The sequence below is a fragment of the Protomyctophum parallelum genome (assembly GCF_964188405.1).
Source record: "Protomyctophum parallelum genome assembly, chromosome: 5".
In the NCBI taxonomy this organism is placed as follows: Eukaryota; Metazoa; Chordata; class Actinopteri; order Myctophiformes; family Myctophidae; genus Protomyctophum; species Protomyctophum parallelum.
In genome coordinates, this window is record NC_139702.1 from 20,563,290 (window position 1) to 20,580,686 (window position 17,397).

The 17,397-nt window shown below is 42.0% G+C and overlaps 1 protein-coding gene across 1 annotated transcript; it reads left to right on the forward strand.

Moving 5' to 3' along the window:
- The first annotated feature begins 2,825 nt into the window (after positions 1-2,825).
- On the forward strand, positions 2,826-14,920 carry LOC310859573 (zinc finger protein Aiolos-like). The gene is made up of 7 exons (XM_083766191.1): positions 2,826-2,885; positions 3,041-3,145; positions 8,078-8,518; positions 9,013-9,180; positions 9,894-10,010; positions 10,745-10,855; positions 13,363-14,920. The coding sequence occupies exons 1-7, from the start codon at positions 2,837-2,839 to the stop codon at positions 13,995-13,997; spliced, it is 1,626 nt and encodes a 541-aa protein (XP_083622317.1). The 5' UTR covers positions 2,826-2,836; the 3' UTR covers positions 13,998-14,920.
- The last annotated feature ends 2,477 nt before the right edge of the window (positions 14,921-17,397 follow it).

The following is a 17,397-nucleotide window of genomic DNA, read 5'->3' on the forward strand; positions in this document are numbered from 1 at the left end:
GTCTGTCTGGGCCTAAGCACACTTTAGATTCCATGCGCGGACAGAAGAAGCTGTGTTTTACGTCATTTCCGAGTTTTTAGAAAGCTGGTGGATGGAAAAGAAGCTCCACCAAGTCTGACTTTACACATTACCACATTTAACCAGACAAGGAAGGTAAAAAAAATATATATACAAGGAACAAGGAACAAGGAACTGAAAAATTATACTCTGGGACATCAAAACAATAAAGTTCCTTTAAGGACAGTTCCGTGAGTGCTGGTATTGTCTTGTTTAACAGGTTCTTCCCAGACCGTGCACCCGATATGTGCACTGCTGACATGTTTCACATTGTTCAGATTGAGCAGGTAATATTTGTACAATTGTGTCTAAGATGCCTTTTTGTGACACGTCAAGTGGCTGCACTATGAATTGTGACATGTTCTTTGTAGATGGTAAGGCCTTGTCACCACATTGAGTACAACTATACAGACTAAGACTTTTCAGGCAAAGCAGGTCATCTCCAAGGAAAGGAGACCGAAGTGTGTATTCTACAAAGCTGTTTAATATGGTGCATACTTCTGTCCTAGAAAATTGCTGAGACACTAATGACACTGAAGTGTTGGCTAGATTGAATTTCTCAAGTTTCCGTCTAAATGTTGAGTCCTGCGCCGCTGCTTCTTCAAGCCGTGTGTGACATTTTTTGAAAGCAGATGTCTGTTGTAGAAATGTTAGAATTGGTAATGGTATGGCTTCACACATATTGTCATTTAAACTTTCATTGCATAAAGCCACATCATCAAAAGCCGTCTTTTGTCCAGTGTCCATTCTGGGTCCGGAAACGGTACTTTTTTGAGCATTGACCCCAGTAGAAGGTCTGCTGCTGTGAATTTTACACCTCTCCCGCTTAGCGGAGAGTGGGGTGTGGTAGAGGACATCTCCCCGAACGCGTGGGTATGTCCAGATAGTTGCCTCGCGGAGCCGTCTTTTGTCCATTGTCCATTCTGGGTCCGGAAACGGTACTTTTTTGAGCATTGACCCCCAGTAGAAGGTCTGCTGCTGTGAATTTTACACCTCTCCCGCTTAGCGGAGAGTGGGGTGTGGTAGAGGACATCTCCCCGAACGCGTGGGTATGTCCAGATAGTTGCCTCGCGGAGCCGTCTTTTGTCCAGTGTCCATTCTGGGTCCGGAAACGGTACTTTTTTGAGCATTGACCCCAGTAGAAGGTCTGCTGCTGTGAATTTTACACCTCTCCCGCTTAGCGGAGAGTGGGGTGTGGTAGAGGACATCTCCCCGAACGCGTGGGTATGTCCAGATAGTTGCCTTGCGGAGCCGTCTTTTGTCCAGTGTCCACTTTATAAAGTCCATGCACTCCAGTGAATAGCATTTATCCATTTAGATAACTTTATTATTATTATTATTATAATGATTTAATTACTTATTTTTACACAGAAACATAATGTGTGTCTTATAGCATCATATAGCATCATTTAAATGTTTAATTTGTGGTTTTAATGTGCAAATTAAACTTTTTTTCAATTCTCTAGAGGGTACTCTTATTTTGAAGAGATCGTCCACCGGAAGCCTTAAATCTGTTCATTAGATCTGCTCACTAGACGCTGCCCCTCTATCTTTGATCGCAGGTTTAAGTAGTTGATCATGTTTACGAGCAGTTTATCAGCCAATTTGTTTGCAGAGAAACATAATGCCATCCAGTTTAAAAAGAAGGGGTTGGGGGGAGACAGTAGCACTATTTTGACACAAGATGGAGCAATAGTACTTGAAATCGAAGCAAGGCAGCTGGGGGCTATGCCAGTGTCATCAATTAGCGTAGCCTACTTAATGGGTATTGTATTCCGTTTGACGGTTTGATTGTCCAGATTTAATCCAAATAAGCCTATATAAATATATTTGGGGCAAAATGTCGCACTCTGAACACAAATGAATGAGCCATCTAAACAGTTGGTTATGGTATTCCAACCAAATGTGAATATAGTTTATTCTACGTCCCACCTTGCTCCAAACGAGTGGCTGTTCCTTTAAGGGGTAATATTTGACGTCGCGTTTGGCTTATTCCATTCCACGAGGTGGTCCACTGGTCCAGTGCAGGAGACGGGATCCTCACAGCGGGAGAGAAGGCCAACTTTAAAAAAAGAAAAAGAAAACTACAGCAGAGCAGACTACGTCCAAGAGCTGCGTTATTAAGAGCAGGTGAGATGATTTGGGGCTGATTTGAGCTGTCTTCATTTATAAAGGTTACCCCTAATTTTAAACAGACATTAACGGTCTCGGTCTACAACTCCAATGCAAATGATTCAACTTACACTGTTCGTCATTTTTTATGTTTACTTTAAACCGTGATATAGATAGACATGCAGTAGTTCAGTTTTAAGATGGTAGCCTATTTTATTCTTCACCCGTCGTTGGAAAAAGTTTAATAGTCCAGGTTATGGAACCTGCTATAGTGACGCGTTCTTCTCATTGCACATCCTTTGCAGGAAATGCAAGTGGAGTGAGCATTTATTTCCAACGACCTGAAATTCTCGAGCAAGTTGCAACCATAGGTTGTAACCAACAGTTATATTGCTTTTGAAAAATAAATAAAGTATCCAGTGGGTGAAAGCAACAAGTGTTAAAATATGTTAGGCCATATTCAAGTGCTTAAAACAATAAAATAAAACAATTTATTGCCATAAGGTTGGTGACAGGTAAATACCAGTGTCAATCCATTATATCAAAGCACAGGGTTGGTAATTGGTGCTCAATATTCTAATAAGATTATTAGATTACATTTTTCAAATTGTGATTGTGATTTTAGTTTTCTTTGTTATTATTATTTTATCCAGACTGTTCTTTTAAAATGAACGCAGAGGACAATCCCGAATTGAGTTCCTTGGAGGAAGAGATGAGTAAGTAAGGCTACTTATCATGTCACATGTGTTATAGGCCTATGCCTTATTCATAACTATAATCCATTGTAAGAAGGTGCCCCTTCTAAAATAGCAGAACGTAGCTCTTAGCAAAACTATTTGTTGTACGACTAAATCTAAGTCTTTACTTTTAGATGTTAGCAGCAGTACACCAGATGTGAAGACAGAGGAGCAGGAAAGCGAAGACAAGGAGATCCCAATAAGAAACTCATCCAGTGCCGATGGAACGTGTTCTGAAGGTGATACACAGACATATGCACACATAGACCACATTCACACAGCCATCTTGCCATTAAGTTGGCGGCTGTGTGATTGAATGTGGTATACCAGTAGCCTCACGACACCAGGCTTTCCACCTTGAAGGAAAGCCTGGTCTGTGTTACTAAATTGCCGTGTGATCCGGCCGGGATCTGATGATATCGTTACGTCATGTACCTGTTGTAGTCATTGTTTTGTAGTCATCAGGCCGGAACCCTCCAAACCAGAACATCCTTTTCCTCAAACCGGAAGAATAATACCTTCCCAATAAAAGCCTTGATGCGGCGCGAGTCATCATGGCACAAGATAGGGCCCTAGTCTATTTTCTCAGATACTATGACGTGGGAATTTAATGTTTGTTTGTGGACGGTAACTAAAAGCTGGATATAGGAGGGGCGAGCTCCCTTCAAAAATATATTCAAAATATTCATTTTTTTTCCCCCTAAGATCTTTTGAAAATACCAAATACCCAAAGTGTGTTGATGCTATAAAAGCAACTACATTTTTGGAGCCTTTCAGGTCGTTGGAAAGAAATGCTCACTCACACTTGCATTTCCTGCAAATGATGAGTAGCCTATAACAGCCAAGCAAATGTGAGTGTGAGCTTCGAGCAGTAGTTCTCAACCTGTGGGCCGGGGGTCCTCACATCATTTTGGAGGGTCCCCAGATGACAGGAAAGTGACAATTTAAGGACTTTAAGACCTTTTAAATATCTCAAAAAGATAATGGAAGAAAGAAAAAAGTCCATTACTGCATCAAAAGTAATCAACAAATGTAAGAAAGAGGCAAATATTATGAAAATAGCCGATCTACAAGCTCACAGCGCCTCGCAACTCAACTCGTATGTAGAATGTAGATCTGAGTTAAACAAAATGTAATGCCTCAACTCCTACAATTCCAAGAGCCTGTCAGGATGGGGGGTTCCCCTTTCAAAATATAATTATTTTGGGGGGTTACAGTCTGAAAAGGATGAGAACCAATTTACAATTAACATGGTAATACATCAAATGCATAAAAAAAAAATCATCAAGAACATACGTACACTAGCGCATCCCCAGCCGATAGGTGTGAAGTGTGAACGGTTTGGGGGACCATTTAAAACAAAGGCGGCTTGCATGCTGTGGTTTGCTATACTAAACAGAAATTTGCATGCACAAGGGCTGCCAAAGTAGGATATCTATTGTTGTTTTTCTTGTTTTTTCGCATAGGTGTAGATGAGGGGGATGGGAAAGCCGTTCTAGTACATAGCCAACTCAGAGAGTGCAAAGTTTCCAGAGCAACTGTGAGCGTGTTTCACAGTGTACAAGGCATTTCAGCTCATCACCACCACTCCACAGACAGTGTGGTTTCTGGATGGAGCTCAGCATATCCAGTGGCTGGTTTACATGTTGCAAAAGGCAAGATAGAGATACAGGCATATACCACTGAGTGGGATGTCAAGATCACAGCAGAGCAATGGTGTTTGATGCAGTGATTCTCAACCCATTTCATTTCAAGGATACCCCGTTTGATATGCATTATGCCACGCTCCACCATTTGATTTCTTTCTCTGAGACCCCAGTCTACTCCCATAAGGGTCCATTTGGTTCCTAACTATCAGCCATTTATTGTCATGATGAGGCAAAAAAGGAAAAGCTAAATACAGAGGCACAAAACCTAACCCATGTTCAGTTTCATATTCTTTATACAGCTCTTTTTCTCTCTTTTTTTCCCTGCTGGTCCCCCATCATCTATCCCTTCACCAATTCATCGACTGGCCAATTTACATTTATTCTTGGGGATAGATAAGTTAAAGACATCAAAAGAATAAAAAAACTAAAACTAATGGGGTACATGTGAGGTTATAATAATAATAGTGCGTTAATATGCCTAGTCCAACTAGTGGGTTTTGAGAAGTAATTTAAAAGTCTCAACAGATTTAGCATTTTTTATATAAAAAGCAAAGCTTTTGCACACCTACAGGCGGCAGGTGCGTAGGAGAGGGTACGGTGCCCGACAATGAAAAAGGAACAAACACCCCCACACTGTCTTCAAAGACAGTGAACCAACTTTAATAGGGAAACAGCAACATTTCGGCCTATGCGGCCTTCATCAGGCTATCTTTTAGCCTGATGAAGGCCGAAACGTTGCTGTTTCCCTATTAAAGTTGGTTCACTGTCTTTGAAGACAGTGTGTGGGTGTTTTAAGCATTTTTTATATGAAAGGGCAAGCTGTTCCATGCAGAGCCTAGGAGCAGCAGCAGAAAAGGCACGGCCCCTTGCTCTTTAAATTAGTCTCAGGAACCTCCAAGAGCAGCTTGTTTGCTGACCTAACTCAGTGCCCTTTGTGGGGTGTAAGGGTCTGATCAATATAAAGGGGCCAGGCCATGTAGGGACTTATAAGTAAATAAAAAAATCTTAAAATCTATTCTAATAGTGACAAGGAGCCAGTGCAGTGCAGCTAAAACTAGTGTTATATGCTCATCATTAAATCATTAGATCATTAAATAAATCAGTCACTGGTCAAGTCTGTTAAAAAAATAAAAATGCTTCCCCTATTTAGTTGTTGACTCTTCCTTAATTATTTCCAATAGCATTCTACACTGTGTTTTTAGTTAAACTGAGGTGCTATATCATCATACATAACTTATACCAAACAAAAAAAATACCTAAATGAATTCCTGTCCTCAAAATAGTGAGCAGTGTTTGGGACTGAAGCATCTGTGCCCCTATAATGAACCATCTTTATATCACTTTGTCATCTTTGTCTTTTGCCATCTTAATTCAAAATCAGGTCAACTGGATCTGCACAGCATTTGTATTCATGTGAGAGCACATAGGATGTTAATTACTTAATTGTATATGCAGTCCAACTGTATGAAAGCAGATAGATCCATTCCTTATTCAGTGATGAAGGTGTTTTCTTTGTTTTGTCACCCACCTGTGGAAACTGTTGTTATGCTTTGTATGTCTGGATTTTAGTTTTTATAACGGGGTGTTTATGAGTAATACCTTTTACCTTTTAGGATGGCCAATGGTGCTTTGGGATATAAAACAAAAAGGTGTATAATATATCATTGTAATATATAATTATATAATTTATTTTTTGTAAATTATATAAGTTTATCTAGTTTTATTATTATTCAATTTAGACTACTGTGGATATGGTTGTCTCCACAGTCAATGTAAAAGAATGAGATTCAGTAATAATTAAAATGTCTATTTTAAAAGGGAGACGAGGAATAGGCATTGTCTGTTTGCGACATGGTTTCTCTTGCCCTGGTTCTAGTATCTGCACATAGAGGAAATACCCTTATCTGAGGTACACATCTTCTAAATATCTCTAACACTATAGTATGTGTAGGCCCAAATGATCCCAGCAACACTGTGGAGATGTGTCAGTGTTAATAACAAACTCTCTCAAGCCGTAAATACAAATGTAGAAGTGGAGAGGTGTCAGTGTTTCTTATTCTGGTTGGTGTAGCAGCACATGGAGCCTTCTAGTGGAGGTTTCAGTCGCCTTCTTATTTGGAAGTGAGCACAACCACAGACCCCTTTGTGCACAACCACAGAGCCTTGGACATCTTGCTGTAGTTTCTCTTTCAGCTTATTGTTTTACTACTTAATTTGACAATTGATTAATCTCATTACAGTGCATATGTGCAATATGTGCACAATTAAAAAAAATATATAATTGTTGGTATATCTTTCACAATAACCATTCCACAAAAATATATTTTTGACAACTTCTTAAAAACATTATTAAACACTATTTCTATTCACGAATGTCTGAACCCGACACTCCCGCCAAAATGACATTGATTGATTGATTGATTTATTAACAGTTTGCAGAATTACAGTAAATTTCAAGTACAACTCAATACAAAAACTGTTAACAGTGAGTGGACGACACCATAAAGCATTATACTTGTTTACAATAGGGCCCACCATTTTCAATTCATCAAAACATTTAGAGACGTACGAATATACACAACTATATAGTCAAAAATAAATCATCATAGGAGGTGATAATGGAAAAGAAACATATACAGTGAGGGGAAACGGGTGGGTGGGGGATTCAGATTTTACGGGGGCCAGTCTCGAATTGCAGACGTCCGTAGGTACCCTTTGAGAACAGTTTTGATGACTGTTGGTAGGGCGTTCCACATTTTGGTGGCATAGGAGCGAAATGAATTGAATCCCTTGTTTGTGCCGAATCTGGGTTGCACATGGTTTGTTGAACTCCCTCTGGTGTGACAGGTACATGGATGTAGCGAATCTTGTGGACCAGACCCATTGCAAGGTGCTGTACTCTGTCGTCAAGGTGTCAACCCTAAGCCATTCCAGCCTGTCAAAGTGGGCAGGGGTGAGGTGGGTTCGGGGAGTAGTAGCCTGACCAGTTTGTTTTGGGAAGTCCTGGAGCCTTGTTTTAAGGGCCTCAGAGGTGCTGTGGTACCAGGAGGTGCAAGCGTAGTCGAAGAAACCTTGTACGAGGGCTCCTGTTAGAGTCTTCAAGGTGTTTTTGTTGACCAGTGAGGAGATCCTGTATAGGAATCTTGTTCTTTGGTTGACCTTTTTGATTACGTTGGTGGCCATTTTATCACCGGAAAGATTGGCCTACAGGATGGAACCTAGGTAGGTAATTTCATCTTTTCGTGTGATAATATTGTCACCCACTCTAACCGAGAAGCCATCTGCCTTGCTGAGATTACTATTTGATCCAAATATAATGGATTCAGTTTTTGGTACGTCTCGTCTCTAAATGTTGTGTTGACTTCTGCTTTCGTTTGAAATGTACCCATCCTACTAAATCCTAATAAATATTTCAATCAATCAATCAAACCCGGTTTAAAATCCTAGTTGGACATAAAAGTTACATATCGCGGTTCTAACATTGAGGACTTTACTGTGTACACTCCTTCATCTGCCTTTTAGACATGCTTCCAAAGAAATGTGAGCCAGAGGCGGTGGAAGAGAACGGGCAGCGCCATATGGATGAAGGTCAACGACAAGAAAGCAACCCAAAAGAGGAAGGGGAGGAAGCTAATGAGAAAGGGCTAGAGGAGGGATTCGCTGAAGATAGGCCACATGAGAACAGTGAAGAGGAGGAGGAGGAGGAGGATGAGAGAGATATGGAAGACGATGAAGAGGGAGATACCTTAAATGAACCCCAGGACCTGTCCCTGGTGGCTGCACGCTTTGAGAGCGCAAACCTGCCGGAAGCCCTCGCAGCAGCAGCGATAGAAGCCGCGACCTACATGCCTGGGGGGGCGATGGCCCCTCGCAGCCAAACAATAGGCAAGTTCAACTGTGACATCTGCGGCCTGTCCTGCGTCAGCATCAATGTACTGCTGGTGCACAAGCGCAGCCACACCGGTAAGCAGCACAGGAACACCAACCTGAGCACCTGACCTCAAATACAGCCGTTACGCAATCAACATACTGTACTGTATTGTTGATTGGTGGAACACATAAGTGTGAGATTTATTTTGAGTGGGTCAAGAAAGATGCTTTATTGCTGACTAATGTGCCTATACGTTTAAGAGATGGGTGAAACTGCATCATGCTTGACGCACATGGCATGTAATAACCAGCACCACAACCCAGAATTCTGGCGCATTTACGTATGTTAGTTAGGCAATATCCTCGATAATGTGTAACTCATGGTGTTTTATATAATAGAGGTAAGGCATTACACCATGTTTATTTTTTATTATCATTGCATACATAGATACTGAATAGTCTTAGTCTTAGTCAACCAGAAAGAAGAAATGGTACTAGAAAAATGTATAAACCCAGTCAAGAAAAAAGAAAATACAGTCTCGATGATGTTTCCATTGGGTCTCATTCTTGTGTTTTGTCTCAACCAGGTGAGAGGCCGTTCCACTGCACCCAGTGTGGGGCCTCCTTTACCCAAAAGGGAAACCTGCTTCGCCACATCAAACTTCACTCCGGGGAGAAGCCCTTCAAATGCCCCATGTGCAGCTATGCCTGTCGCAGACGTGATGCCCTGAGCGGGCACCTGCGTACCCACTCTGGTGCTGTACCATCCCAACACCTGCAGTCACTCACACACTTTACTGTTCATATGCACCATATCTACATGTTTGTTTGTTTGGCTTTTAGTGCCTCATGGATGGTTTGCTAAAGCACACAGTAAAGTCCTCAGTGGTAATGCATTTGTTACTCAGAGATTGTCTATTCCAACAGGTCCATTTGGTTACATTTGTACACTCAGAGTTAAAGGGGCGGGGGTATAAATGATGTGCTTCTGTTCAAATAGGTGTTAAATAACTCCATATTCTGATTTGTTCAGCTCTTTAGTAAACAGAAAATACACTGGGATACCAATTTCATCCAATCAGGAGAGAGATTTTATATTGTTCCAGTTCCAATTTGGTTTCATCATTTCCAATTCCTTGTTGTCCTGTATCCTTCTACATGTGTTCTTTCTCCTGAAATGAGTAAACCTTGAACACTGAGGGTTTGATTGTGTAGCTGGTGCAGTGAAGCAACCTTCTGTCGAAAGCCCTCTTCCCTGTCACAGCTTCTCCTGCAGACTTTCTGTTTGCTCTCATGTAACAACAGCCATTCCCTTATTATTGCTCCCCACATCTGAAATTACCTTCTGATATATCTCTGCTGGAAATGTACTGTATACATATGCTATAGGTTGCCAGTAGTTAAGTAGCCGTTGGTGTTAAGTGGACGTTTTATATGTGATTTTGCTTAACTGAAATTCTACTTGCAGTAGAGAAGCCCTACAAGTGCAACCACTGTGGTCGAAGCTACAAGCAGCGCAGCTCCTTGGAAGAACACAGAGAGAGATGCCATGTGTATGTTCAGAACAAAGGCCATGCTGTGAAGGGTGAGGAGCTTGCACGCACGCACGCACGCACGCACGCACGCACGCACGCACGCACGCACGCACGCACGCACACACACACACACACACACACACACACACACACACACACACACACACAAAAAAAAGTGCTAATGAAAATACAGTAAATGCATAACAACTAAGTCTTGCTGTTATCATCATATTAATTTATAGAGTTTATAGATGTTTATAGAAGTTAGAATTAGAAATTAATTAAAGCTAAATGGGTTGTGGCTGCTGTGGTTTGGAGCTGTTGCACTAGGGGTGATTTGTCATGCCTGTACCAGCAGAGGGGAAGTCAAAGATGTCTTCTGAGACACTAGCATGGGCCTCTGCCATCGCTCCATCCACCCCACCCCCCTAGGACTGCTTTGTGGTCTTCAAATGTTGCAAGTTTACGACATAAGTTGTGAGAATAACATCTTCATCCGGCAGTATGTTGTACTGATGAAGTGAGGGGAAAAGGAAAAAATAACAAAAAAGGAAATGAAGTCACATGGACTTCATATCTCCAAGTTAATATCTTCTTGTTCCTCACAACATGAGCTCGATTCATGCAGCTTATTTCTTTCGGTGACTTTTCACAACTTCAAAGACACAAAGTGGACAGTTGTAGCTTAGTGCATGTCTGCACGCTCCCTTTCCTCACACACAGTACCCAGTTGTGAAAAGGCATTCATTACCCTCTCTCTTGCATGTTGGTCTCAATCACATAGAGGAAAGCCACACATCAAGGACTCAGATGGGCATTGAGCGTGCTTTACTACTCGACAGGCTGGCAAGCAACGTGACTAAAAGGAAGAGTACAATGCCACAGAAATTCACTGGTAAGAGCCATTTAAAGTTAATTCATACTCACCAAAAAGTATTTTTCACATGCAATGCTTAGTAGAGACATCACCTTCAAGAGAGTCTAAAAAGCAGGGATCTAATTTTGAGGTGTATAGTATTGCTTTAGATCGGGGTTGCCCAATAGGTAGATTGTGATCTACCAGTAGATAACAAAGGCTGTGCAGGTAGACCACATGACATGTCCCTAAATTATAATATTTAAATGTGAAATAAATAAATAAAAATTGTATTTGCCACTTGAATTAAGGTGACTTGATTGATTCACATAAAGGGCTCCATTTTCGTTTCAGCCTTTACCCGCGACGCGGCCCGCAATTCAGCCGCTGCCCGAAAATTACGAATATAGGAGCTTCCTATGTCCCTTAACAGTATTTTGGTCCAGTGTCACCCGCTATTATATTTGCGCCTAGAGGTGTGGTCATGGGCGTGCTGGCACACTTTCCCCTAAATTGCTATTTTGGTCACAAACATTTGGGAAAGCGATAGTGGAGTTTAAAAGCACCCGTAACTTCCCCGTTAGCCGTGCCAAATTAGTTTGGTAGAGCGGCGCGCACCTCAATGGAGATGTCCAGGCACAGAGTCAGGCTGCGGCATCTCTCCAGCTTCTTCTCCTGCAGAAGTGAGTGCATGCCACTTCTTGGTCAATTATTGTAACGCCCAAACCACACCTATGCATAATATAACGGGTAACGGAGGTGTTTTAGGGATTTAGACAGGTAACCAAAATACCAACTTTAGTGGGGGAACACCCCTTCCCCACTGCTAAATCCCCAAACAGTGTAAGATGAGACGAAATTGGAGCCCAAAGGGCCTCAGCCCAGACCCACAATGCAATACTTATTTTGAAAGTAGCTCTCAAGTAAAAAATGTGTGGGCACCTCTGCTTTAGATACAATGACAAATTCTGTGCATTTATGTTTTGGTTACATTATACGTTTTTTCTATTCCATGCTATGCAGATGCTTGCTTTGTTTAGACACATGACTTAATTCAATGAATGCTTTTAGCAAAGAGAGTATTTCAAATATTTTGTCGCTGCTATTTGTCTGTCTCATATGTCTGCTTATTTGTCTTTGTCAGCCTCCCCCTGTGTTTTGCTAAACAGGAATTCAGGCTGAGCACTGGCCTGATATTCTGCACCACACCATAGGGTGATAGACCACTGACCTATATTCACTGCGTGAAATATATAATAGGTGGGTATATTAAACCATGAATGAAATTTCTTTAAAAAAAGGTAAAAAGATGTATTCTCATATTCTCATCCACCCATCCTTATTACAAACTAGGTTTTAGTAAATGGCTGACATGGCACAAGAATTTCCGAACCGTATGATTCCCAATACGGCTCCTATTTCAAAGACTAACATTCATGTTTAGTTTCGGAATCATGCCTTGTGCTGCTGCTCGTATGGGTGTAAGGGCTAAGGGCAAAGGAATCCTTCATCTCTCTATCAGCTTGACAAACAAAGTGAGATCTTTCAATATGACAACCACAGGAGGAAAAGAGAAGTAATGTCTGTGACCGCGGGGAGAGAGAGAGAGAGAAAAAAACAGGCTCTACGCGAGAAACGTGAGCAGGTGCCTCTGCGTGTCTCCTTGTGCGGTGCAGCTGCAGTAGAGGGCTTCTTCTACTTCCTCTCCACGCTTTGTCCTCTCATGTCTCTTCTTCGCTTTAGCAGGAAGCTTTAACTGCTGGCTCAGGAGACGCTACAATGTTTACAGTAGAGTGTACACATTTTACCAAATGTTCTGTTATATTTGTACACTCAGAGTTATAAATGGATAAATTAACAGGATGGAGAGATGTGTAGAGTAGCTCATGGATCTGTCATGTTGCACATCTTGTTAGTTCCCTGTAAATCATCCAAGTTTGAGATTAAGGCAAGAGTCCTACGTAGCAAAACTCTGAACGGGACTATTTTCTAGGTGTAACCCTGCTCATAGCAACATCACTTGTTCTACATCAATTTAAAATGTAGGCATTTAGTTGACACTCTTTATCCAGTGTGACTTACAGTAAGCAAGGTAACACATACACATAGAATGCAGAGAGACAGTGCAGTGCCTCAGGAGGATCATAGATAAACCAAGACAGAAACTTGCATCAGTCTAAAGAATATAATATACATCCAAGAACCTAGATTCCTAGAACCTAGCATCAGTCTAAACAATATAATATACATATCTTCATGGTGACCTTGACCTTTGACCCTTTCAACCACAAGCATATTTATCTCTTCTAGGCAGCCACCTAATCATTTCCTCAAAATGTCATGCCAGGCAGCGTAATTAAAACTCTGGATTGTACTGTAAGAGTCATTTGAGAGCACATTTGGACAGTGCATCTCGACATTATAATGGGTCGCTTGCTCTCTTTGGCATTTATATGGCTGTGTTGATATATGCTGGCGTAAGCGTGCGGTCTGCATGATTCCTTCTCTCGTTCAGTGTTCTATTTCTCTCCGTGTGGCCGATCCAGGGGACAGTGGTGCCTGCCTGGACCTAAGCTATAAAAGGGAGCTGATCCACCACAGTGATATCAGGGACCCTCCGCTCGACCAAAAACCCATCCTCACAGGCTCGGATGCTGACCCTGCTCCCTCACATAGGGTTTACCCCATGTCCTTGACCCGCAATGACAACATGAGTACCCCGGCGCTCACCAATGGCCACAAGCTGGGCCTGCCACCTCCAGGCCTCCCGCATGTTCATCCTCCACTGCAGGGACAACCCAGCCTGGACCTGTTCCACAATGACGGCTCCCAGCTCTCCCAGCCCTCCCAGCCTCTCATATACGGCCTAGGGCACTTGCTGGGAGGGATCACTCCCCATAATGGTATTCCCCACCCACATACACAGGCGCCGCCCCCGTCTCCTCCGGAGGCTCTGCGGGTGGTGCGGACCGATGGGGAAGCAGGCGTGGTGCCTGGGGCAGTGTTCCCCTGTGGTCATTGCAGGGTAATCTTCCTGGACTATGTCATGTTCACCATCCATATGGGTTGCCATGGCTTCCGAAACCCGCTGGAGTGCAACGTGTGTGGTCACCGCAGTCGGGATCGCTATGAGTTCTCCTCACACATAGCCCGCGGAGAACACCGCCTTGATGTAAAGTAACACCTGTACACACAGCAAAGTCTTCAGTGTTAAGAGTTCATTTAAAGGTTAAGTAAGTGTTAAATAGCTCTATATTCTAATAGGAATCATTGCTATAGAATGTTTGTTCAGTAACAGGAAATGCATTTTCAGGTCGGGATACCAAATTTATCAAATCAGTATAGAGAACTCAGTCAGGATACAGATTAAATAAACAAGAGAAATTGGAAGTGATGACACAAAGAAATGAGCAGACAACTGGAACTGGAACACTATAAAACTTAAGCTGTTATATGGGTATTTTCTCCTGATTAGCTGAAATGTTGTCACCTACCAAATGTATTTTATGTTTATTAAAGCAATGGAGAGACGGGGAGACCCCTGTTACTAGCAAACATTATAGTGCTTTAACCTTTTAACAAAAACCTTTTTTTAAACCAAAGAATAGCACATATCCTACCTTTAAAACACTAAAGATTTTGCTGAACAGACACATTATGTTTATACTGTGTATATACACAATATGTATGTCATCGACAGTCCATGTCCATGTGCAGTGCACCATGCAATAGCATGCACAGAAGCACTTGTGTAAAACGCATGCAGGGTCACCCCGTTCATTAGTCATCACATTATCAGGCAGTAGCCAGATAGAACAATAAATTAAGTAGTACGAAGTAGCAGTTGTGTGTGTTCTGTGTGACAGAGAGAGAGAGAGATGACAGATTTTGTCTCTGTCAGGCAGCATCCCATCACAATTAAATACATAAAAGACAATACATGCGTGAGCGTGCAAGCATATGCGTGGAATATGGAGGATGTATTGTGTTGTAAAACGTAAGTATTTTGTTGTCATTATTCTTCCTTTTTTAAAGTTCCACATTTTACTGTGAAAGAAATTTCAAAGTGCCGGCAAAGTTAGATACAAGTGTCTGCACGCTATGTTTTCCTGTTACAAGTGTTAAAAATAAATGTGAGGGAAAAAAAGGCAACGTGTCTTCATTGCATGTGACTGTACCTTGCACCACCTAGGCTACACAGAAAGATGTGTCAATTCAAGACTCGGGGAGTCTCCTGTGGTTTGAGAGTAGTACATTTAAATTTCAGTGGACTTAATTTTTTGACACAATTTGCACGTCCATCACCCTGATTATGTCTTTTAGAGAGAGATGGTTATGAATAGTCATATTGGCCCTACAGAATGAAAGTCTACAGTATTAAAACAATATTGGAAAGTTGTGATGATCAGTTAGAATACTGCAAATTTTTAGGCCTACTATGGGAAGACGGGCAGTTAATATAGTGATGATTGAGTAACCAAAATACATACAAAATAATTGACTTTCTGATTCAGCTAACTTTAGGCAGCTGTGATACAGCCTTTGATGGAGCTGCTTTAAGGAGCTTGGTGAGTTCTTTTGGTGAGTCCATTTACATCTTAGTAGCTGGGATATGTTTATTATTAATCAGGCTTTCTTTTATGGAAATGTCTCCTATTTTTGTCAAGTTTAAACTTTTATAGACATAAACCCTGTTCTATGCAGCCTTCCTCTAGTCGGAGAAAAAAGGCACTGCATGAGTGTTCTACCCCAAAATGTTTTGTTACCGTACTAGTTGCATGGGGAGAGGCTGCTAAGGCCTTAATGATTAGTGTGGTACCAGTGCTTCAACGTGTCGGTGACACTACTGTGACCATAACTCAACCACATCTCACGGTCACACCTCACTGCCTTGAGACGAGAACTGGGTGTGAGCTTCATCCAGCTGCCAGCACTTTATCTGCCTTCTTAATCAGCAACAGTTCCCTTTTCTCTGGTTAGGCATGAAGGGAAGTGACGCTCATGAAGCAAACTGTCCTGTCTTCAAACCTTAGTTCAGATTAAAGAGAACAGGAGCGCCCTATTGCTTCTCTTTTTCATATGACAAGTGATTAATTTCAGGAACCTTTGTTGTGGATGTGACAAACATACAGTATATTTGCTAATTGTTTTTTCTTCCTCTTCTACTTATTATTCTTATTAGTTTTCACATAAGGCTAAGTTTTTTTATGGTGTCACTAAGCCTATGGTGATTGTCACTTGGGACGGTGGATTGTGTTGACCACACAATCAACCGTCCCAGGTTCTATTCTAGTTGGAGATGTGTTGCATCATTGCATGTCCTTCATCCTCTCAGTCCCTCAGTTGTCTTTCTACTGCCCTGTTTAGATTAAGCAATAAGGCTGTCTAAAGACATGTGTGAATGGAAATATGAGATATGACTTTCTCATACTTCGCTTTCGATTGATCATATTCCAAACAAAGATGAAGTCTTTTGTAAAAAGCTGTACCCAATGTCCTTCTGAAGTCTCATAAACAGGCACAATATATGAGAAGTCAAGTGACAATGGAGTCCAGATGAAATTGGATGTCTTGCTGACATCTGGTGACAGAAAATTCAACTTAACAGACAATATTAAAATCAAATTCAACCTACGCAAGGCTTTGAAGGAAACAATAGTGGAGCAAAGATGCTTATATAACGAGAACACGGCCAAGCATCAGCAGATTACTTTTGTACTGTTGTTCTTTATTGTCTCCACCAGGCCAAAGGCATGGGGAAAGTATGTTTTGCACTCCGTCCGTCCGTCTGTGTACAGCTAATCTCCTGCACCGTTGGCCCGGTAGCTGCCAAACTGCAAACAAACTCCTTCAGATTTTATTCACACAAATAGGTACACATGATCTCTATAGTTATTTGATTAACACAGATCTTGATTTTTCATATTCCATACTCCTTGCAACTCAATGAGTTGCATTGGTGTGGTTTACCTTATAAACCGTTTTGTCCCGACCCGACCCTTGGATGTGCTTTGGGCTTGTTCTGCTGTGCCAGGTGCAGTACCAGTCATTGCTTAGACCAGTCATTAGTCCTACAACTACAACCTATCTCAAACCCTCAGCCTAACCTCCCACGGGGCAGCACACCTAAATCTAACCTTAACCCATGTCTAACCAATGACTAGTCTAAGCTAAGTATATGCACCCCCTGCTGGGCCGCCTCTGGGCGACAGACATGTATGTATATCTGCCCAGTGCCCACCCAGAGGGACAGACATGTATGTATATCTGCCCAGTGCCCACCCAGTGGGACAGACATGTATGTATATCTGCCCAGTGCCCACCCAGAGGGACAGACATGTATGTATATCTGCCCAGTGCCCACCCAGAGGGACAGACATGTATGTATATCTGCCCAGTGCCCACCCAGAGGGACAGACATGTATGTATATCTGCCCAGTGCCCACCCAGAGGGACAGACATGTATGTATATCTGCCCAGTGCCCACCCAGTGGGACAGACATGTATGTATATCTGCCCAGTGCCCACCCAGAGGGACAGACATGTATGTATATCTGCCCAGTGCCCACCCAGAGGGACAG